Source organism: Balaenoptera acutorostrata, chromosome 7, assembly GCF_949987535.1.
Source record: "Balaenoptera acutorostrata chromosome 7, mBalAcu1.1, whole genome shotgun sequence".
NCBI lineage: Eukaryota > Metazoa > Chordata > Mammalia > Artiodactyla > Balaenopteridae > Balaenoptera > Balaenoptera acutorostrata.
This window is the reverse complement of record NC_080070.1, coordinates 24,247,260-24,269,019: the sequence shown is the minus strand read 5'-3', so window position 1 is coordinate 24,269,019 and position 21,760 is coordinate 24,247,260. Positions and strand designations below refer to the sequence as shown.

At 51.6% G+C, this 21,760-nt stretch overlaps 2 protein-coding genes across 7 annotated transcripts in view; one reads left to right on the top strand and one right to left on the bottom strand.

The window, feature by feature from the left end:
* The first annotated feature begins 3,546 nt into the window (after nt 1–3,546).
* IRF5 (interferon regulatory factor 5) lies at nt 3,547–15,645 on the top strand. Of its 3 annotated transcripts, none has more exons than XM_057550521.1 (9): nt 3,547–3,666; nt 8,926–9,131; nt 11,118–11,307; nt 11,744–11,808; nt 12,296–12,329; nt 12,556–12,777; nt 13,003–13,395; nt 13,485–13,603; nt 13,908–15,645. In XM_057550521.1, exons 2-9 carry the CDS (start codon nt 8,937–8,939, stop codon nt 14,151–14,153), a joined length of 1,464 nt encoding a protein of 487 aa, XP_057406504.1. In that variant the 5' UTR covers nt 3,547–3,666; nt 8,926–8,936; the 3' UTR covers nt 14,154–15,645. The 3 variants fall into 3 exon arrangements, with proteins under 3 accessions (XP_057406504.1, XP_057406503.1, XP_057406505.1); XM_057550520.1 differs by having other exon boundaries at nt 12,508–12,777; XM_057550522.1 differs by lacking the exon at nt 12,556–12,777.
* Nucleotides 15,646–19,057: 3,412 nt separating this feature from the next.
* The window catches only part of TNPO3 (transportin 3), an 83,139-nt gene continuing 80,436 nt past the window's right edge, over nt 19,058–21,760 (bottom strand). For 3 of the 4 annotated variants that reach the window (XM_007177182.3, XM_057550068.1, XM_057550069.1), the window contains one exon: nt 19,058–20,265. The gene's annotated coding sequence lies outside the window, so the exon portion shown is untranslated. The remainder of the gene's footprint in view (nt 20,266–21,760) is intronic. The other variant, XM_007177181.3, reaches the window with a different exon arrangement.

Below are 21,760 nucleotides of genomic sequence, written 5' to 3'. Positions count from 1 at the left end.
CGGGAGGGTGCTAAGACACCGAGCTGAGCGAGGAACGAAATCCCAGGGCATTTATTTGCAGTGGATGGTGAGAAACCCAGGCAATAGTGAAACCTCAGGATCTGAGAGTTTAAGTACAGAAGACATGCAGAGACTGGAGTTTCTGAGGCGTACCTGAGCGTCTCAGGGACGGCTGGAGCTCTGGGTCCAAGGTCCAGAGCAGAATCCGTGGGAAAGGGGGTGGGAGCCAGATTGCAGAGGATTAGGGAGAGGAGAGGGGCTGACCACGAAGGAAAAGGGAAGTAGCATTTGTTCTCAACAAGGTTAAGGGAACACAGAGCCAGGACCTGGGATGGACAAGGGTGGCTGTGTAGCTTCCTGGGACTCAGGCCATTCGAAGAGATAGAAAGAGTGAAGATTTGGAAGGGGGTGGGGTGGGATAAGAGGTCTAGAGGCGTCTGCGTGACAGTGCTGGCCAAGTGGGGGACTTCCAGCTCACACCTCAGAATGCTCTGAGGAGGCAGCATTTAGTAAGAAAGGGGAAGGAAGCCCCAGCTGTGGCGTCCTGGGCATCAGTAGCAGTGAAGCTACCACTTTCGCGTGTCAGACGTGGTATTATGTGCTTTACAGGCAGGAGCCAGAGTGGCCGTGTAAAACCCTAAGTCAGATCATGTGGCGCCTCTGCTCTGACTGTGCAACAACCCACGAAGCGCCCCGTCCCCCCAGTTTTGTTACTGAAGCATTTATTGTCTAGCTCACTCCATAGAATGGGAGCTCCAGGAAGGCAGGGTGTTTAGACAAAGTAGACTCTGGTTCGCCGCTTTCTCCTGGCACGTAGGAGGCGCTCACTGAGCATTTGTTAAATTTAGGCCTCACGGTCCATCTGTGACCGTGATGTTATCATTCTCACCTTACAGGCAGGAAATGGGGCTTCCAAGAGAGTCCGAGCTTTGCTCAAAGTCACACAATTCCCGAGTGGTAGAGCCAGGGTGTGACTCAGCCCTGTTGGAGTCCAGAGCCCAGTGTCTAGCCAGCAAGTTCCCAGAAACGGGAGGACATCTGAGGACCAGGCCAGCCTGGGGAAGCCCGACAGCCCAGACTGAGGGGATGGGTCTCCTGGATGGGAGGTACTGGGGGCAAAGCCAGCTGTCATCCGCCCAGGCCTGTGTTGAGGGGGGCAGGTCCAGAGTTGGGAGGGGGTCTTGTCCAGCTGCCTGCTGGATCTCCACCTTCTCTCCCCACCGCTCACCCTGAGCTTCTTTCGGTTCCCTTTGGTGATGTGGCTCTCCCATCCCCATACACAGATACACACCCACGGTGGCTTCTGCAGGGATCAGGCCTCTCACCACCCCCTCAGTCTGATGCTCCGGCCAGGGGAAGTCGGGGCAGGGGCTGTCTCACCACTGGGAATAAGAGGCCTGGATACACATCTCTGCTGAGGCTCCTGGGGCTGTGGAGGCCGAGTCTCCTCGTTCCCCGTGTACCCCGGTCCCACCGCGGGGGACTGGGAGTGATCACATGGGGGTCACCAGTGTAGTCTCACTTCCCCTTTGCTTGCACTTCACCATAAGACAGCATCCGGAAGCAAGGGGACCCTTCAATTTTGGAAGAGCCTGAGTGATGCTCTCTGTCCTCACCCCTTCCTCCTTATGCCATGTCTATGGCCCAGAGTGGTTCTTGGTTCAGGTTCCCCTGGTCTGGGGAAGGCAGCACCCAAGCCGAGTGGAGCCCCTGCATGGTCCCTATCCTTGGAGCATCACGCCAATGTTGCGATCTCGATAACATCACCTCCCTTTTACCACAGGGAATGACAATCACAGGACCTGCCTAAGGTCGCTGAGCTTGAATGCAGCAGAGTTGGATGCAAGCTCAAGGGCAGTGCCCCTTCTTCTACACACAGCCCCCGAATGGTTCTTGACAAAGTTCAGAGACCCTAAGGGTGGGAGGCCTCACCTGAGGACAAGGGATCGTGGGGAGGCAGAGTGCAGAATCCTAGTCTCACGCTCCCTTAGGCTGTGTGTGGTGCATCTAACAATAAAAGAAGGCTCCTCTTGACTATTGCTCCAGATATATTTTCTAGTCCAACATAGAATACTTTCTATTAAGCACAACTGACCTCCAATGAAAAAGGTTCGTATTTTGGGGGCAACCATTTTCAAGTAAATAGCAGTTTCACATTTAAAGAAAGAAATACAAAACAATCTCCCTATCCTCATTTTCTGCACCCACACTTTAAATTTTAAAAATATAAAAGAGTGAAAGATTCAGCAGATACAAATAATAAAATACATATAATTATATTCCCTTTTATATTAGGGTTATACAAGAGTGGGGGAGAGGGAGAGAGATGCAGGAGAGAAGAAAAACAGACAACACATAAAGAGTCATGATAAAGATCAGGGGTAAAGACCAACCTAGGTATTCCTGCAGAGATGGAGAGGGGAGGGGAAGGTCAAAGTTCTGATTCATCAACTAACTAATATGGCTGTATTTGTTTAAAAATACAGGCTCTAAACTTTAAAGGGCAAATAGTGTTTTTTAGAACTTACGTATTTTAGTTTCTACCTAAAATTTAATCAACTGATGTAAATTTCCTTCGTTTAAAAAGATTTTAATTAAAAATTACTATAGAAAATAGAAGACGAAAAGACAGGAGTGGTCCCTGAGTAAGCTGATTCCAGTGGGAATCAGACATTAAAATCCTAAGTGAAAACCAGCGAGGACGAGCCTCAGAGGTCGGGAACCCGACCTAGGAAGGGAAGTCAAGGTAAGCTTTCCAAAGGAGGTGATGCTGAAACAACATTTGAAGACGAGCAGGAATTCCCAAGCGAAGAATGCTCCTGAAGAGGGAACAGGATGTGTGAAGGTTGAGGCCAGCGAGGAGGCCCACTTGTGGAACCGAAAAGCGTTCAGAACGGCAGACGGGTAGTCAAGATAGCGGTGAGTGAAGAGGTGGGACAAGCGACCAAGGAGCTGACCCTGAGAGGCCCGGAAGGTGATCAGGGAGGGGACCTGGGGCAGGCAGGTGCGAAGGTTGAGAATTAGAAACGAACAGAGTAGCCTGAGGATCCCTGTCTGCAGGCACGTCGTGGAGGGGGTGTCTGAGTCTGGGTGCCAGCGACCCTCGGCTGGGTGCCGGCGATCCTCGGTAGAGTTCGCAGGCTGGCGGGCGAGGGCCGGGGGCTGTCTATCAGTCCGCCCCACCGCGCTGGTACGTGGCTCGGTTGATCGCCAAAGTCCGCACCGATCTTGAGCTCCCGGAGGGACAGGCTGGGAAGCTCCCGGGCCCAGCCGAGCACCGCGGCAGGGTGGGGTGGGAGGCTAGGGGTGTCGAACGACTATTTCGCGCTTCCCGGTTGCTGAAGGAGCCCAGTAGTCAGTCCAGGCTACCTCGCCGCCTGGCGTCTCCCCCAGGCCCTGGGCTGCAGGGGGACCAGCCTGGCCCGAGGCTCAGCCCGGCCCCTCGGTCGCTGGGTCTGCGCGGAGACCCCACGGTGGCTTCGCGGGGCAGGGCGGGGCGCTGCCCGCGCACCCAGGCTCGGCGGCCTCGGCCCAGGGGCGGGGGCGGTGATGCGGAAGTGCCGGGAGGGCGGGCGGACAGACAAGCGCGGCTCCGGGAGGGCGCAGTTCGGCCCCACCGCCTGGCCCGTGCTCCCGGGCTCAGCCAAGCGGGCGCACCGCAGACAGGTAGGTCCCGGCTGCCGCGCGCTCCTCTCCGCGCCCGCGGGGCACCCGCCGGCGGCGGGCGGGGGACCGGAGCGGGGCGGGCGGGCGGGAGGGGTCAGCGCCGGCTTCTCCTGGCGCCCGAGCTCGGTGGGGGTACGCGGGGGTGTCGCGTAAGGCAGGGCGCGCCCCGCCGTTCTGGCGGCCTCCAAGATGCCTCCTACGTCCTGATCAGCGTGGGGTGCCCCGCACCAGCAGCCTTCGTCCCGAAGGCGCCCGGGGAGCCCGGAGGCGCGGGCGGCGCAGTAGGCACTGCTGCCAGGGGCGCCAGCTCTGCTGCTTCTCTCCCTTCGTCTCGCCACCGCCAAGGATGGGCAGCGCCCGGGCGCCCGGCTTGGGCCATGGGAGGGGCAAACCCCGATTCCCCCTTTCTGTGCACTCCGATCCCTCTTCCCCTGGCACCTCTCATCCTTTCGAGTAAGAGAATGAGTTTTAAAAAGGTTCATCCTCCCTGGATCTTAAGGCCAATGGCAAGAATTCGGGCAGAGAGTGTGTAGTAAGATGGTGTCAGGCTGAGGCGCCGGCCGTCCTTCGACTCGTGGCCGAGAAAAGAAGGCGCTGACCCTTCTCTAACAGAGAGGAACCACGGGCGCGATACTTCTTAGACTAGTTTCTTTACGGCCTTCCCCCGAACTTAGAAACGAAACAATTAAGAGTCTAAAAGCGGAGGGAAAGTGAGACCAGCGTGACCGTGATGCGGGATAGGAGATGATGAACACCTGCGCCGGGGTTGTCTCCGCGACCCCAGAGCCGCCGGATCCGGCACTCGGGAGCAGGGGCGAGGCGGACTTTCCCGGCCACGCCGCCACCCTGGGCACATCAGAGGGGGGACGAGGGCGGGGGCGCCACCAGCCGGAGAAGCGTCCGAGAGGCAGACCCTAAGCCAGCGCCCGGGCGGGGTAGGGGGGTGGTGGTTTCGTGGGCTGGCCCAGGAGGCGCGGGCAAGCCACCCGGGGAGCACCGGCGGGGGCGGTCCAGAGGGCAGGGCCGGGCCTGGGTTCCACGAGCGCCCAGACCTGGGACGAGTGACCAGGACCAGTAAGGACGAGGACGGGGCCGATGGAGGAAGCTAGAGGCCCTCGGGAGGGGCAGCCGGGCCAGAGCAGAGCTATCGGGCTAGGGCGCTCGGGCTTCCAGCAAGTCAAGAGAAGCTATGGGAAACCACCCTTTTTTACCTAAAGGGCCTATCTTGGGGTTTTCCCCCTGCGCCTTGGCCTTACCCCACCGTGCCCCCGAAATGAAGCCGAGAAAAGCTTCTTTCGCCGCATCAGCTGCCCCAGAGCCTCAGCTATTCTCAGGGTGTGGTCAATTCACCATGAGGGGGCGGGGCTTAAGGTCTTGCCGGGGGCAGGGAACCCCTTGCCTTCTCCAGGAGCCTGGTGTGGAGACAGTGGGGAGACGTCTGAATCAGAGAAACTCGGAAGGTGCAAGGGCTTGCTGATCTGCCCACTATTGGGGGCTGCAGAGCTTCCTCCCCTAGGGGGTCCCTGGTGCCCACAATGTTCCAGGCTCCTCTGGTGGCTGGCTCCTGGGACTTCAGGAGATGTGGGGCCTTCCCCCCTCAGGAGGAGCTCCTGGGCTGCCCCTTCACCTCTGGGGGCTTCCTCGGGTCCTCAGCAGGCCACACCTCCTTTGATGTTCCCATGGAAGCACTTCCGCCTTTCCGCTCTCCAGTGCTCAAATCCACAAGGCTAGGTCTGAGGGCTGCAGACCAGCTCAGCTGTCAAGGAGTCAGGGCAGACCCCCTGACTAGCCTGACCTCTGATGGAAAATCAAGTCCTCCTCCCAGCAGCAGGTAGGGGGTGTAGGATGGAATTTCTCAGCGATGTGCTCTAGCTTCTGGGACACCCTGGGAATCTGGGCTACTGCTTCTACGTGGAGGGAAAGTAGGGATGGAGCACAAAGGCACTGAAATTCGGAACTCCTGGCATTGGGATAGTCTGAATCAGATCTAAGCCTGTCTCCCGGTGGGAGGAAGCCTCCTTGGGGAGCTGATGCTGAGCCTGGTCCTGGTGCACCTCGAGGCAGGCAGACCCCCTGTGGCTGAAGACACTTCTGTGGCATGCTGGACAGACTCTCTCTTGGCCCTGGTCAGGCTCGTCATGGGAGGCTCTCTCCACAGCCCCTCCCTGTACTGCTTGAAGGGGTTGCACCTTACTGTCAAGAGGTCAGAGTTATAATTTCAAAACCTTTGTGTTGAAGAGCAGTGTTGGCCCAGGCCAGGCAGTGTTCCTCGCCCTGACTTCCTTCTTGCCCTGGGCAGAGGACTCGACCTTTCTGGCCTCCCAGCCGCACCACCTTTGGCACAGCTGCGGGCTGACCATGTGTGTGGGTCATCAGGAAAGCTTGCCTTGTCCTCTGTGTCAACAGAGCTTTCCTCTGTCCACCTTCTCTTAGCCAGAATGGCCTGCTACTGGTGACTGCCACCCCTCTATTCTAGGACCCAGGCCTTTGGGAGGGTGGGGATGCTACAAATACATATTGGGTGAGGTTCTCCGGTGCTGTGAACCACACAATGTACAGTGCCTGCCAGCGGGCTTGGGGGGTGGGGGATGGGCTACAAGGTGAGAGATTGAGAATTTGGTCTGGGGGACCCGAATGTGATTTTCTCCACATCCCTTCCCTCCCCCAGCTCACAGTGAGTCAGGTTTCCGAGTTGTCCGGTCTGGCCACTTTCATTTCCCTTGGGGCTGGGTGGAGGCTAGTGCAGAAAAGGGAACCGAGCCACCCATCTTCTGAGGCCTGGGGGCAGGGCTGGACGCTCTCCCACCTTCCCGGTCCCGGCCCAGCGCTGGGCACTGCTCTGAGGAGAGGTCTGCAGATGAGACTCCTTAGCGGCGTGGAGGTGGCACTTAGCTGCCACAACCCAGCAAGGTACTGGGGCAGGGAATTTCAGGGGAAATTCCAAAGCAGGCCTGGGAGGATGGGGTGTGTGTGTGTGTGTGTGTGTGTGTGTGTGTGTGTGTGTGTGTGTGTGTGTGTGTGTGTGTGTGTGTGTGTGTTTGTGTGTCCCAGTGCAGGCCAGGAAGCCCGCCAGAGCTTGTGTACTCCCAGAAACCGTTGCTCCCAGCAGCAGTCCGGCCTGTGGTTGGGTGGCTTTAGCTGTTGGAAAGTTCTTCAACCTGGGTCTAGTCTGTCTCAGTGGAGGCTGTCCGGGTGTTGACTTCAACCCTAGTCTCTTTGTCACACGGTGGTACCTCTCATTCCCACCCCACTGAGTGTTCACTTCACCTACCCAGATACCCCATTTCCTTCAGTCATTCCTTCCCTGACAGGCCTGACCCCCCTGAGACCCTCACCTGCATCACAGCCCCTGCAGCCTTCCTCTTGGGTCTGGTCTCACCCTTGAGTCAGAGGAGGATCCTGGGGAGAGCAGGGCTGGTTGTGGGGCGGCGGTGGGGGGAATAAACAGCTGGAGGACAGATGCTTCCAACATCTGGTTGGTATTTCTTAAGTCCTATTTTGGTCCACTGAATGGCAGGGTGTCCGGGAGGGGGGCGAGTGGTGAGGAAGAAGAGCAGGAGGCACTCCTGCCCTCGAAGAGGTCGCCCACCCACCTGGAAGGTAAACAAGATGGGGAAGAGGCAGTGCAAGGCTGAGTAAGAGCCCCAAACCACTCACCTCAATGGAGAAGAGTTCAGGACCGCCCACGGCACTCTGGAGAGGGGCATGTGAGTGCTGGGGGGCCCACCCCAGAGGCCAAGTGTGGGCACCCTTGTTCCAGGAAGCACGGCCTCTGGGAAAGACCCTGGCCCACCCCATCCTCATTGCCACCACTCCCTCTCCATTACTTGTGGAGCATCTTCTGTGAGGGACAGTGGTACCAAGGAAGTGGGAGAGGAGCATGGTGCCGGGGCAGTGTGTGCCCTCTTACACACACGCTTGCACACCCACCTAACTCACATGTGCTCAGAAACTAGAGCCCCGGGCGGGAGGCAGCCTCATTTCTCATGGTGGCTCAGCCCTTTGTTCCTTCCTTGACCAGCGACAGAGTCCCCTCTGAGTCTCAGGACGGGGGTCTATGATGGCTCGGTCCTTTCTGTCTCTGACCCTGGCTCACAGGTTAAGGGCAAGGGCAGGGGAGAGACTACCCAGGAGTGGAGCGGGGCAAGAGGGGGCTCAGGACAGTGAAGAGAAGTTTCAGTCCTGGGTCTGGAGAGGGGCTGGCAGGTGGAGGGAAGGAGGCAGGGGTTCCCTGTGGCCAGCTGGCCTCTGACAAGGGAGGCGGAGACTGCGGCCCGGGGGGGTGGCACTCACTCCAGTGGGGACCCTGCCTCTGTGGATCCCACAGCACAGGGCCTGCAAACATAAGGTGCTTACTAGGTGCTGCTGAATGAATGCATGGTTGGTGGGAGGAACCAGAGTCTAGGAATTGATGACTTGAAAAGGGTAAGTTCTAAATTTGGTGGCTGCTGTCCTTGCCAGTGGTGCAGGCGGTAGAGGGAGTTGGCTGATGGGATTTCTCTCAAGCTGTCCAGGTCAGGGGAGGGTGGGAAGCTTCATCCCTGAGGGAAACTGAGGAAGAAAGGAAGCTCTGAGGACTGGGTGGGAAAACCCTCCCTGACTCACAGGTTCTACCTTTGTCTTAGCCGGCTTTCCTAGAAGGTGGTTTGGTGAGGGGTTCTCTGGAGGAGAGGGAGGGAGCAGGGCTGGGGCAGGAAGAAAGCTAAGCCAGGATGTGGACTCAGCTGGAGGCTGGCTTCAGCCCGAACCCACGAGGAGCCTGGAGTGCACATTTGCTCCACCTGAAGCCAGGGGACCAGCCTTCTGTCCCCGTGTGTCAGTCACCCACTGGCTGTGGGCTGTTCCCCCAGAGTGGAGGGGTGGGCCCGGCCCGGGAGTGAGGCAGCCGAGGGCGGTTCTCTGGCGACCGGCGGCTCTGTGCTGTGCCGCCCTCACAGCAGCTGGGGAATTGATGCCCTGCCTGGCACGGGGCATCCGGGTGGGGCACCCACAGCATCCACTAGAGCTGTACACCCCCTCCTTCCTTCCCCCCAAACACAAAGCCCACATGCAGGGACACTGTGACAGGAAAGCTGGTGGCTGGAGAGGAGAACTGACTTGAGCACCTGGATGGACGGCAGTGACTCCGGCCACCCGTGCTGGAGGAAGGGAAAGCCCTAACGGCCCCGTGCCTCGGCCCCCCGAGCGCCCCCACGTCCCCTGCTGCAGGGAACGGCCAGCTGACGTGCTGATGTGCTCCCCCTCTGCTCTCTCCGGCAGACGCCTTTGCCATGAACCAGCCTGCCCCCGCTGCCCTTCCTCCGCCCCGCCGCGTACGGCTGAAGCCCTGGCTGGTGGCCCAGGTGAACAGCTGCCAGTACCCGGGGCTTCAGTGGGTCAATGGCGAAAAGAAATGCTTCTATATCCCCTGGCGCCATGCCACGCGGCACGGCCCCAGCCAGGATGGAGATAACACCATCTTCAAGGTAAGCCCTGGACAGGCGTACCGCCTGGACCTCTGAGGCCCCCCTCCCTAGAAGAGAACTCCCTCTACATCTCAGGCTGGCCACTCTCCTAGCTGCCTTGCTGCAGGTGACCCCAGGCCTGGGCTAAGGGGCCACAGGCATCATCACAGTGCACATCTTTCTAACCTGATCCCCAGAGCAAGGTGAGGACTGAAGGACCCCCCAGGAGACCTTCCTGTAACTCTTTCTCTTCCTCCTTGTTCTTGTGTCATTTTTATCACACGTGAGTGCCTGTCCAGGGTGCACGTTTGGTGTGCACATACACTAAAAGAAGACCACAGAATTCCCCCTTAATCTTAATACTAGGAGGTAACTACTATGAATATTTTTTGCTTACATTTTCAGTTTTCTGCATGTGTGTGTATATGAAGTGCAAACATGGAATCAAACCATAGATTCTATTTTATAACCTGTATTTTTCACCCCACATCAGGACTAGCTTTCCTCTCCAACAAATGCCACAGCACCTTTAGTGACCACTGAATGTTCCATTGGAGGGGTTAGCACACTTTCGTCACCCAGTGCCAGTTTTTGGACACCTCAGGTGGCTTTCAGGGTCTCTTGTGTTGAAGACCACATTGCCATGGACGCCCTCTAAACTCTTACCCTTGGCACATCTTAAATGATTTTCTTTGGGGTTAGTTCCTCGTTAAACATTTCTGGGTCAAAGGGAATGCTTCGTTTTAAAGCTTTGGCTATGTATTTCTTAGTCTTTGCACTTGGTATTTACCTTTTCAAGGTTCCTTTCAAATCCATTTCTTATTTTTGAATAGGTAACATGGTCACACAATTCAACATTTAAGAAGTGCAAAATGGTTAACAGCAAAAAGTCTCCCTTATGGGAGACTGTCCCCCAGCCACCCAACCCCCTCCTATGGGGCAATTAGTATTATCAGTTTCTTGTTTATCCTTCCTGAGAGATTTTTGTGCATATACAAGCAAATATATACCTAGTCTTTCCCCAACTTTTGACAAAAATGGTAGATGTTTACATACTCTTCTGTACCTCATTTCTTGAAGATTACAACATGTTAGTATATCAAAACTTCCCTGTTTTTTTTTTTTTTTCTTGCTGCCCAGTATTCCATTCTATGGGTTGGCCATAATTTAACCAGCTCCCATTAATGGACATTTAGATTATTTGGGGTCTTTTTCTTTTGTAAACAGAGCTGCAGTGAATAACCTTGTATGTGCAAACTTTTGTGCGGATGCTTCTGCATCCGTAGGATAAATTCCCAGAAGTCAAATTGCTGGGTTAAAGGGCAGAAACATTTGCAATCTTGATATCAACCAAATTGCCCTCCAAAATAATAATACCAGGAGTTCCCTGGTGGTCTAGTGGTTAGGATTTGGCACTTTCACTGCCACGGCCCGGGTTCAATCCCTGGTCGGGGAACTGAGATCCCGCAAGCCGTGCAGTGAGGCCAAAAAATAATAATAATTATGATAATTATAATAATACCAACAGCTGAAGTGTACGGAGTCCACCCCAAGTGCAGACACAGTTCAGAGAGCTTATGTGCATTAGCCCTGAGTCTTCACCGCTACACTGTGAGGTAGGCACTGTGTTGGGGAGATCAAAGCAAAGAGAGGCAAAGTAACCCACCCTGGCACACAGCGGGCGGTGGCAGATTCTGGATTCAAACCCAGTTCTGCTCCAGATCCCATGCTCTTATCCACCATGTTACCCCATCCTCCTCAGAGATTGTACCTATTTGCCACCTTAGGACCAGTGGGTACAATGCCCTTCAAAGCACCTAGATTTCCTTTAGCTTGTTGGAGCCCCAAGGGACTGGCCTCCTATCTCCCACCTTGCAAACGGACACTTGGGCTCCACCAGTGTGTCGCTGAAGGTCTCACCGCACAGCAGCGACTCCCACTGGCCAGGAGGGGCTTTTGTGAGGGGTGAGGTTCTCTGTGGTCGCCTGTCTTGTCTTTCTGACCTAGGCCTGGGCCAAGGAGACGGGAAAGTACACCGAGGGGGTGGACGAGGCTGATCCGGCCAAGTGGAAGGCCAACCTGCGCTGTGCCCTTAACAAGAGCCGTGACTTTCGCCTCATCTATGATGGGCCCCGGGACATGCCGCCTCAGCCCTACAAGATCTACGAGGTCTGCTCCAATGGCCCCACTCCTGCAGGTATCCTGTCTGGCCCTGTGTGGGACACCTGGGAGGCTATGCAGGAAGGGCCAGGGGCCCCTCCAACGAGCAGTGGTCGGGGGCATGCTGCTAGGTCATAACATCCAGGGCTCCCAGGAGTGGATCATTTGTGAGGCCAGGATTGGCTTGGCATGGACCAGGCCCCCAGGTTTGTCTTCCTCAACCCATCCTGGTTCTTGGCTCTCGGCTCCAGTGAATGTAGGTCGGGTGGCCCAGGGAGCAGAGTGCCGTGGGGTCAGGGGCGTCCCTAGTGATTGCTGGTGGCTGTGCGGCCCTTCACTCACTCTGTGTTTGGGCAGCTCTGGGCAGGGGGAGAAGCCGCAGCAGGAGCTGCCACGTGGAGCCCTGGTGGCCTTCCTCCTCCTCCCCCACTGAACTCCCTTCCTGTCTTTCTTTTCTCTCCCTCACTCGGCAGAGTCACAGCCCAGTGAGGATTACACTCTCGGTGCAGGAGAGGAGGAGGAGGAGGAAGAGGAAGAGGTGAGCTCGGGGGCCGCTCTTCGCAGCATCTGCCTGCGCTGATGCGGTGGGCCTTGCTAGGGCGTTTCTGCTGTCCTACTCCGCTGTAGGATGGAGCAGTTCCATTCCTCTGGAGCCCTGCTGCTGTTTCTGCAGCTCTTCTCTGAGTTTCTTCTCTCGGGATTCTGGAGACAGGAACAAAGTCACCACCTTGAACCTCCCTGGGACTTTGTTGGTATAAAGCATGCTCACACATGGTCTCACCCTCAGCAGTTGGGGCTTAGTAGGTATTACCACCTGCAGAAGGCGGAAACTGGGGCACTGAGAGCCTACTGACATGCTTGGGATGGCCGAGCTGGGCCTGGAGGCAGGGTCTGGCCTCACCTAAGCGGAAGGCCAGGGAATTGCCTTGTGGGTCTCATTCTTTAGCATCAGATCAATTTAATAACCTGTCCTCCCTTCTCTCTCTCTGACCTCCTCCCTCCTCCTTTGCCCGTCTTCCTTTCAGCTCCAGAGGATGTTACCAAGCCTGAGCCTCACAGGTGGGGCTGGGAGGCGGTGTGGTTGGGGGTTTAGTATAAGGAGGAGCTGCAGGTACCCCGGGTACCTGGGAGGGGGCTGAAGGGAGGCTGGGGGGCGGCCCAGGGCTGGGAGTAGGTGGGCCTGGGAGGCAGCTCCTGGAAGTGGCATTGAAGCTTTGTCCGCCGCCACCTTCCATAGAAGCAGTGCAGCCCGGCCCCCCCATGGCACCCTATTCTTTACCCAAAGAGGATGTCAAGTGGCCACCCACTCTCCAGCCGCCTGTGGTGCTGGGTCCCCCTGCTCCAGACCCCAGCCTCCTGGGCCCTGCCCCTGGCAACCCTGCTGACTTTGGGGAGCTGCTTTCTGAGGTCCTGCCGAGCCCACAGCCTGGGACCCTGGCTGCCAGCCTGACCCCAACAGGCGAACAACTCCTGCCCGACCTGCTGATCAGCCCTCACATGCTGCCTCGTAAGGACCCCGGGGGGCTGCGCAGGGAAAAGCAGCGCTGGGAAGGTGGAGGATGACGAGGAGAACAAAAACGCCCACGCCAGTCCCTGCTTGGGTGGAGGAAGGAAGTGGGAGAGCTGACGATGGCCTGGCCATGGGGCAGAGAAGGCAGAGAAAGTCAGTGGGTTGCAGAATGGGGAGGTGTGGGGCTCACGGGCGGGGCGGGCCTGCCCCTCTGCCCTGCAGTGACCGACCTGGAGATCAAGTTTCAGTACCGTGGGAGGCCACCCCGGGCCCTCACCATCAGCAACCCCCATGGCTGCCGGCTCTTCTACAGCCAGCTGGAGGCCACCCAGGAGCAGGTGGAGCTCTTTGGCCCTGTGAGCCTAGAACAAGTGCGCTTCCCCAGCCCCGAGGACATCCCCAGCGACAAGCAGCGCTTTTATACCAACCAGCTGCTGGATGTCCTGGACCGCGGGCTCATCCTCCAGCTACAAGGCCAGGATCTGTATGCCATCCGCCTGTGCCAGTGCAAGGTGTTCTGGAGCGGGCCCTGTGCCTCAGCCCATGGCTCACACCCCAACCCCATCCAGCGGGAGGTCAAGACCAAGCTCTTCAGCCTGGAGCATTTTCTCAATGGTGAGGGCCCCACATCGTGTTCCTCTTGGTCTCCTTTCATCCAGGGGCATGGTGCCAGCCTCTGACTAAGGGTCTCAATCTCAATGCAGAGCTCATCCTGTTCCAGAAGGGCCAGACCAACACCCCACCACCGTTTGAGATCTTCTTCTGCTTTGGGGAGGAGTGGCCTGATCGCAAACCCCGAGAGAAGAAGCTCATCACTGTACAGGTATACTCCCACCCCCCATCCCCCAACTCTGCTTTGGTTTGAATATTGGGGAATCCTGGGGCTAGGCCCTTGCCCCAGGGTGGAGGCGCAGGGCCCTCTGGGTAGTGTGAACTCAGTGATCAGAGTTAATCAAGGACCAGTGCTGCCCACACATAAGCAGCCTTTTTATGAAGTAGAAGTTGGTGCCCTGTCTTCCTGGTGGATGCAGCCCACCCCCCGCCCCCTGGAGGACGCCCTCATGCACAACTGGATTGGACAGCCCTGCCAAGGTTCTCCCTGTCCTTTCTCCTCTTTGCCCCCCCAGGTGGTGCCTGTAGCAGCTCGGCTGCTGCTGGAGATGTTCTCAGGGGAGCTTTCTTGGTCGGCTGATAGCATCCGGCTACAGATCTCAAACCCAGACCTCAAAGACCGCATGGTAGAACAGTTCAAGGAGCTCCATCACATCTGGCAGTCCCAGCAGCAGCTGCAGCCTGTGGCCCAAGCCCCTCCTGTGGCAGGCCTCAGTGCTGGCCAGGGGCCCTGGCCCATGCACCCAGTTGGCATGCAGTAATGAGGCTGCAGACAGTGACTGGCCCAGGCTTCCAGGGTGGCTATGCAGACTGATGTGGAGGTGCAATGGCCTCAGTGGGCACCTGGTGGGCAGCAGGGTCCTACCTCTGGGTCCTCTGGAAGTGGATCTGGGTCACGAATAAGAGGGAAAAGAGGCCCGAGTTCCAGGTTCTCCTCAGAAGCTGATGGAAACTGGAAGCCAGTTTTGCTTTGAGGACTCTGTCTTCCTGGACATGCCTCTCCTGGGCTGGCTGTGGGGGAACTGAGCCATCGGCACCAGTGAGGAGGGAAGGAACTCCCCCCGACTCCAGGGGGCCTAGTTGTACAGAGGGAGTTGCCCCAGAGTGACCCATACTTGCGGTTGCCCCCATTTCTTCTGGCAAAAAGAGCCAAGTGCTGTGGGTCAGGTCTCCCTGGCAGGTCCTCTGCAGGGCATGGACCGGATATTGGGGTTCCCTAGCTTGAGCCCCACTTCCTCATCTTTCTTCCTCCAGAGATAGAGATGAGCACTTGGGTATTACACCAGATACTTAAGGCTGGCAGCTACCTCCCTTCAGAGTCCAAGAACCTGGGGTACAAAGTGGAATTTTACATATTTTTGGATTAATAAATATTAAAAAACAGACTCAGCTATTATTTTCCAGTACTGGTTGCTCCCATGCTATCCTACTAGACCATATGTCTCATACCAGCTGGCCCTCTTTCCCCCAGCACCTGCCCTCCTGCTCTGGGGCCGCTGACACAGGGAGGGCTTGCCTTCCAGGCTGATGAGTCAGTGGGGCCTTCATAAGCACTCAGGCTGGCTGGCTTTGCTTTCCAGAAGGAAGCCGGCTGAAGCAAGGGCGTGAACTTTTTAAATGTGTGCAGTCTAAAATCCTGTCCAAATCAATTCCCATAATAAATGGTGAAAAAGGAAGGGGTGGATTTCAACTAGGGACCATTACAATCTGTTACCCTCATGTATATTCATATGCTATTAAATATATTAGGACAATGCATACAAATTGGTAGCTGACTGTTTGAATCTGGCTCATAGATGTAATTTTCTGACCTGAACAATTCTGCTCTTACCTTTTTATTAGGGAACGTTTTAAACGTTTGTGAAAGTAGGGAGAATGGTATGAAATTCCCATGTAGTAGCTCCAACAATAATCAATTCATAGTCTTTCTCATCTAAACTCCCAACCACACCCCCACCCTGAGATTATTTTGAAGCAAATCCTAGACATATTTCAGGTATAAACAGTATATATCTCTAAAAGACAAGCACATCCTAAAAAACTACAATATCGCACCTAATTAATTTTTATCAAATATCTAGCATTTAAAAATTTAAGACAACTAGAGAAATTTTATTCCCTTGCCATTTAATTGTGGAAGAAATTGCATTTTTTGTTCTGCATTTTGTTTTCGCCTAGATGCTCCTGACTGCATCTGTTAACATATTTTGTCTCCTGTGTTTCCTATAAATTGGTACTTTGATCTGGACCCTGGATTCTAGAGGCTTAATTGGATACAGGTTTTTGTTTTGACTACCTTTGACTAGTGGGTATTGGAATTGTTTCCAATCTTTACTTATTATACATAACGCTGTAGTGGATAGGCTTGTGCATATTTATGTATTTTCATATTTTTGCCTGTATATCTTTAGGATGGCTCCACAGAAATGGGATTTCTGGGCCAAAGGATAAATATGTGTCTAATTTTGCTAGATATTGGCAAAATTCTGATAAATCTGTGAGTGTGGCTGTTTCCCCACTGTCTCAACAGATTATAGTGTCAACTTTTTGGATTTTTGCCAACCTGATAGGTGAGAAATAGTATGTCTACCATTTCTCATTATGAACAAGGCTTAGCATCTTTATATGGTTAAGTGCCCTGTGCAGATTTTAGTGATTTTTTTTTTAAATAAACAAATTTAGAATAGTCTCAGATTTACAGGAAAGTTGCTAATCGAGTGCCTATATAATCCACAGCCAGTTTCCCCAGTTGTTAACATCTTACATTATACCTTACATTACTATGGAACATTTGTCACAACTAATGAAACAAAATGAATACATCATTATTAACTAAATTCCATTCTTTATTCAGATTTCATTAGTTTTTATCGCATACTCTTTTTCTGCTCTAGCATCCCATCCAAATGATCACATTACATTTAGTCATTATGTCTCCCTAGCCACCATTGGTCTGACAGTTTCTCAGACTTCCCTTGTTTTTGATGACTTAGATGGCTTTGAGGGTACATTTTAGAATGTCCCTCATTTGGGATTTATCTGATGCGTTTCTCACGGTTTTTGTAAGGAAGACACTGAGGTTAAGTGTCATTCTCACCAGTCATATCGAGTTGATGAATTACAAAGCTTGGCAGGAACATCTGACTGACTTCTGCAACACTGCAGGCAGCTCAGTGGCTGCTGAAAATCTTCCTTGGGCTTCTACTTGTATTTTGATTTCTTAAAAATAAAACAAAAATGAAAGCAGAAACAAAAAAACAGCATACCTGGCCGTCATTTCTTGTAGATCTGTGTGTTGTAGCCAGTGGTGGATGAACACTACCCCTCCCCGCCCAAAATAACAGATACTGTAAGTTCCAGAGGTTAAAGGCAGGACAATGCGTTGCCATTCACTGCTCCCTAGCTATGCTAAAGTTCCGGTTGGTAGTGGCCTCTGCTAGTGTTTAAGTTGGAATCCACAGAATACTGATGCTCATGGCCCGGGGGATGAATATACCCCTCTAGCACCCTGTAGTTTACCTTACATCCTTCCTGCAGGCCCCTCATCCCCACCAAGTTCATCCTTGTACCCAACAAAATATTCCCTTTTAATTCAAGACTCCTTCCCCTTATTCAGCTTTTCACTGACCTAAAGAACTTTTCAGTCTTTGTCGAGTAGGAGAGAAATATTGACAGCTTTTCCCCATTTTTGTCAGAGGAATGTTCTCACAGGCAACTTTCTCATTTGCTAGTAATACATCTCACAAAAATCAGGCATACCTTGTTGCATAATCTTGAATGTTTAACTTCTCTGGATTTTGGCTTTCATCCCTGTAAAACGATTTAGTACCCGGGCTACACAAGATGGACACATACTTTGCATTCATGAGGTCTTGATGCCATTCAAAAGTTCCTGTCTTATTTACCCTACATTCTCAGTTATTGATCTTTATAGAACAGGTACATAAAAATTACAAGTTACTTTAGTTTAGTACAATCTTGCTGGGAATAGCCCCAGCGGGTGATTTGTGTTTCACATAATCATGACTAAAATTTCTTGGCTAAGTCAATCATGGAAATAAGGGAACAGATCCATGGGAACTTTCAGACTTAGTTAAGTTCAGGTGCAAGACTCTCATTCTACTTCCACTAGACAATGTCAAGCAGGAACACAATATCTACATTAGGGTACCTGATCCCAAACAGTTCCCTTTTAAATTGAAATTTAGGTTGGTATCCTTGCTATGCCCCGAAGTAACAAGACTTTGTAAGAATTCGTCTGAATCAATCTGTTAACACTGCAGAGTAAGCAGTGAGAACCATTAATAAGAGTTCTGGATTTCAAAGCTATAGCTGTGGAGAGGATGTTCTTGACATACACTAGGATATATATTCCAAAGGCTACTTTTCAGTGGCTGGGGAGAGTTATATTAACCCTTCCACATGTTTTCCAGTCCTAGACACAGCTTTTGGTGATAAAAGCCGAACTCCTTAAACAGAGAAAAGTCAACTGGTCGTTGCAAGGACCTAGGGTTGGACTAGGCTTCAAAGTTTTACTGTTTAACCAGAAAATGAGCAGGATGGTGAGGGCAACGTGCTGATCCCCAGAATTTGATAATCTTACTCCAAACACCGTTCCATATTCAAGTTATTTTCTCCCCTTCCAATATTGCCTTTTCAGAGAATAAAACTCTGAGTACCATTGATGTTATGCAGGGAGGTTTGTTTCATGGATTCCAAATACTAGATGTAACTCTGTGGTCAAGGTTATTAGCTCAAAGCCCAATTACTATAATATACTGTGTGATCTCATTTATATAAAACTCAAGAAAATGCAAACTAATCCACAGTGATGGAAAGCAGATCAGTGGCTACTTGGGCATGGGAGAGGATGGGAAGAGGCACGAGGAGACTTTTGGGAGTAAAAGGTATGTTCACTGTCTTTTCTCTTGTTGCGGAGCACGGGCTCTAGGCGCGTGGGCTTCAGTACTTGTGGCTCACGGGCTCTAGAGCGCAGGCTCAGTAGTTGTGGCACACGGGCTTTGTTGCTCCGTGGCATGTGGGATCGTCCCGGACCAGGGCTCAAACCCGTGTCCCCTGCATTGGCAGGTGGATTCTTAACCACTGCACCACCAGGGAAGTCTATTACCCAACACAGCCAAAAATAAATAAATAAAATAAATTAATTAAAAATAATAATTTTTTACATATATACATACACAGGTGTATCCTATGTCAAAGCTTATCAACTGTATACCTTAAACATGTAAACCTTAAACATGTACAGCTTATTGCATGTCAATGATACCTCATTACGGGGTTTTTTTTTTAAGATCAAATAAATACTCAGTAGGTTAGGAAACAATCTACTTGGGTGGCCACTGTAAAAAGAATATGCTACATTTTGTTTAATATGCCAAGTGACCCATCCTCCTTCCCACTTAGGCCATATGAAAGGACAGAATGTAGCAGGAGGAGTTTTAGGGTAAACCAGAAGAATAGAAGATGCAGAAAGAGCCACTCCCCTGAAATATGAAGGGTCTGGGGAGGTAAGGGCAGGGGCCTGAATTTCAAACTCTGTACCCAGACGTCTATTAGAGAACAACTAAGACTATTCACTTAGGAGGTTTAGCCGTACCATTTCAGATCTATAAGGCAGTGAAATGAAGTAAAAACAAACACTGATTAAATTTTTTAAATTTATTGGTTTTTTTTTTTTTTTTTGGTTGCTGTTGATTTGTTCTTGTGATGGCTACAACACCAGACAGAACAGTGCCCTAATATCTAATGCCTGTGCAGGGCTGCAACTCCTTTAAAATATTAGGACTTGCTTTGGGCCTCCCTCTTCTGCCTCACTCCCCATGAAGTCAAATAATTTCTGCATTTTTTAGTAAAATACAGTTAGCCCTGTAAACACTTTCTTCCATTCTCCCACCCTGTTTTCCTCTCTCATGTCTATGGGTGAAAAATTAATTTAAAAAAAGAAAAAAAAATCTTAAAAAAACTACAACTTAGAATACATATTTATATCCCATTCACCCTAATTTTGGCTCTTCTCTCCAAAGATGACGACAACCCAATGTAGGTGGGAAGTGGACTTAAGAGACTGAATAGGGTCAGGATGGGGATATACATGAATTTTGGCCCTGGCAGGTCCTAGTATCATTGATGTGACCATGATATAAAACAGAACAGGCTCCTTGCTTATTTCTCCTTGTCTGAAGAACTCTAAAGGTGAGAAGAAAACAGTTGGGACAGTAGGAAAAATTTCTACTCACTTTCATTAAAAGAGGAGGGGGAAAGGGAAAGAAGAGAGGGTGGGAGAGAAGGAAAGGACAAAACAGCAGAAAACCTTAAGAGATGATCCTGACCCTTTCTTTCCAATTGCAGTTATTTAATTCATTTGAATTCCCATCTTCCCTAAGTAAACGTTTTTGTTTCACAGAAAGTTTTGTACTTTATTTTTCTGTGTGCACACATGCGTGTTAGCATGTGTGTGTGCGTGCGTGTGTAGGTACGTGTACATATGTGTGCGTGTCATTTGCTACCAGGAGAATGTTTCAGTTCTGATTTCAGTTTAGTTTTCCTTTTTTTTTTTTTTCCTTTTTTATTTCTTTAAAATTATTTTTCCTTTTAGAAACAAGTTCACCAGGAAACCAGCTCACCTCCCACCACGCTGCACAGGCTGCAGCCATCTTTTTTAAACCGCGCTGATTTTCCCTCACACCCCCAAACAGGAACTCCTCAGGATGGCCTTGGAAGGCTGGAGTCTCTCCCTGTCTGGCGGGAGGCCCTGGTGGCGGTGAAGGCCCCTCTGCCACAATGGAGGTTTCTGATTGTGGGACACAGTCTGGTTTTTGTTTTCTTCCTGTCTTCTAATTAAAAAAGACATTCCTGACAAAAGAGAGAAGATAGTCAATAACTGTGGTCCAGGAGATAGCAAATACTTCAGAAAGTCAACCTCAAGACAGAAGTTTCTATACTTGCTCAGACACCTCATTCTGGCCTCTGCTGTAAGAACTCAGTTAAAAAAAAAAAAAGAAGTTGGATTTTTTCACTTGGATTTTAAAGGAGCTACTGTTTTAATGAAATACGTCTGTGGTGCTTTTCCAATTCTGAGTGTCCTCAGTGATAATATGTGGGGGTAAAGAGTAAGCCAGCAGGTCCAGGCTGCCCACTCCAAAGCCAACCAGAAAACCTCCACTTAAGTCTTTTTAAGTATTGGGGTTTCATGCAAGATTTTATTTTGAAAGAAGGCTTTGCCTACTAACAAAAGGTTTAAGAGCCACTGATTTAGACTCTATGTAAAGGGTACTATGTAAAAGTATTAAGTAGAGTGGTTAAAGGTGAGGACTCTGGCACCAGAAAAGTGAATTGTGGCTCTATCAATTACTGACTGTGACATCAAGCAACTTACTTAACATCTTCGAACCTCAATTTCCTCATTTGTAAAATGGAAATAATAATAGTAACTAATCCAGAGGACTGTGTGAGGACTATCTTATAGCTAATACATAACGTGCTTTGTACATAATACAAAGCACTCAGAACAGTATCTGACACACAGTAAGGGCTCCATAAACATTAGCTATGAACATCCACAGCTATGCACAAACAACCCTATGTGTATCAACGTTAGCTATTACAGACACTGCAAAACCTGAGGATCCCAAATGATATCACTACTCATCAAAGGACCAAAGTTTAGAAATAATTTCTGGTATGGTGAGGCATTGCTCAACAGCATCTTCACCCGCAAATGCATTTAATCACAAAACCACCAGTGAGAGGGCTGCACATTCATCGAGAATTGCCTCCAGGGAGAATAAATTCTGCTTAAGACGTCAAAGGGTGGGCTTACAGGAGAGATGCCTTTCTTCTCTCAGTCAAGAAACTGGCACCCAAACCCCACCACCCAGTCCTTTCCTTCCTCAGCTAAGCTTCTTGCTTTACTTCAGAATCAGAAGCAAACGGAGAAAACTGATGATCAGGGGCTAGACAAAGAGGCTAGCTCTTTTCCTTTACCTCCTGCCTTGGTCAAAACCCTAGCATTTCAGCGTTAAAATTGTAAAAAATGATAAGAACAAGCATCTTTATTTATCAGATCTGAAAGATCAGTTTTAGGAAGGCAGTGCCATGTATCACGGTCTACTTTAGGTCAGCACTGTTTTCACCAAAGTTGCCAGGTTGAAAAATATTCATTTGTTACCACACATACTTACCATCCTAGAGGTATCTGTAAAGAGAAGAGGGGAGGAATTTTCTTTTTGAGATATTCTGCAACAATAACTTTCTTATGGGGGTAAAACTGGCATCCAAAAGAAGCTGACAATTATTTGGCTGCCTTGACCCAAGAAAATCAGGCCTGTGCATTTCTCAGCTGTGCAGC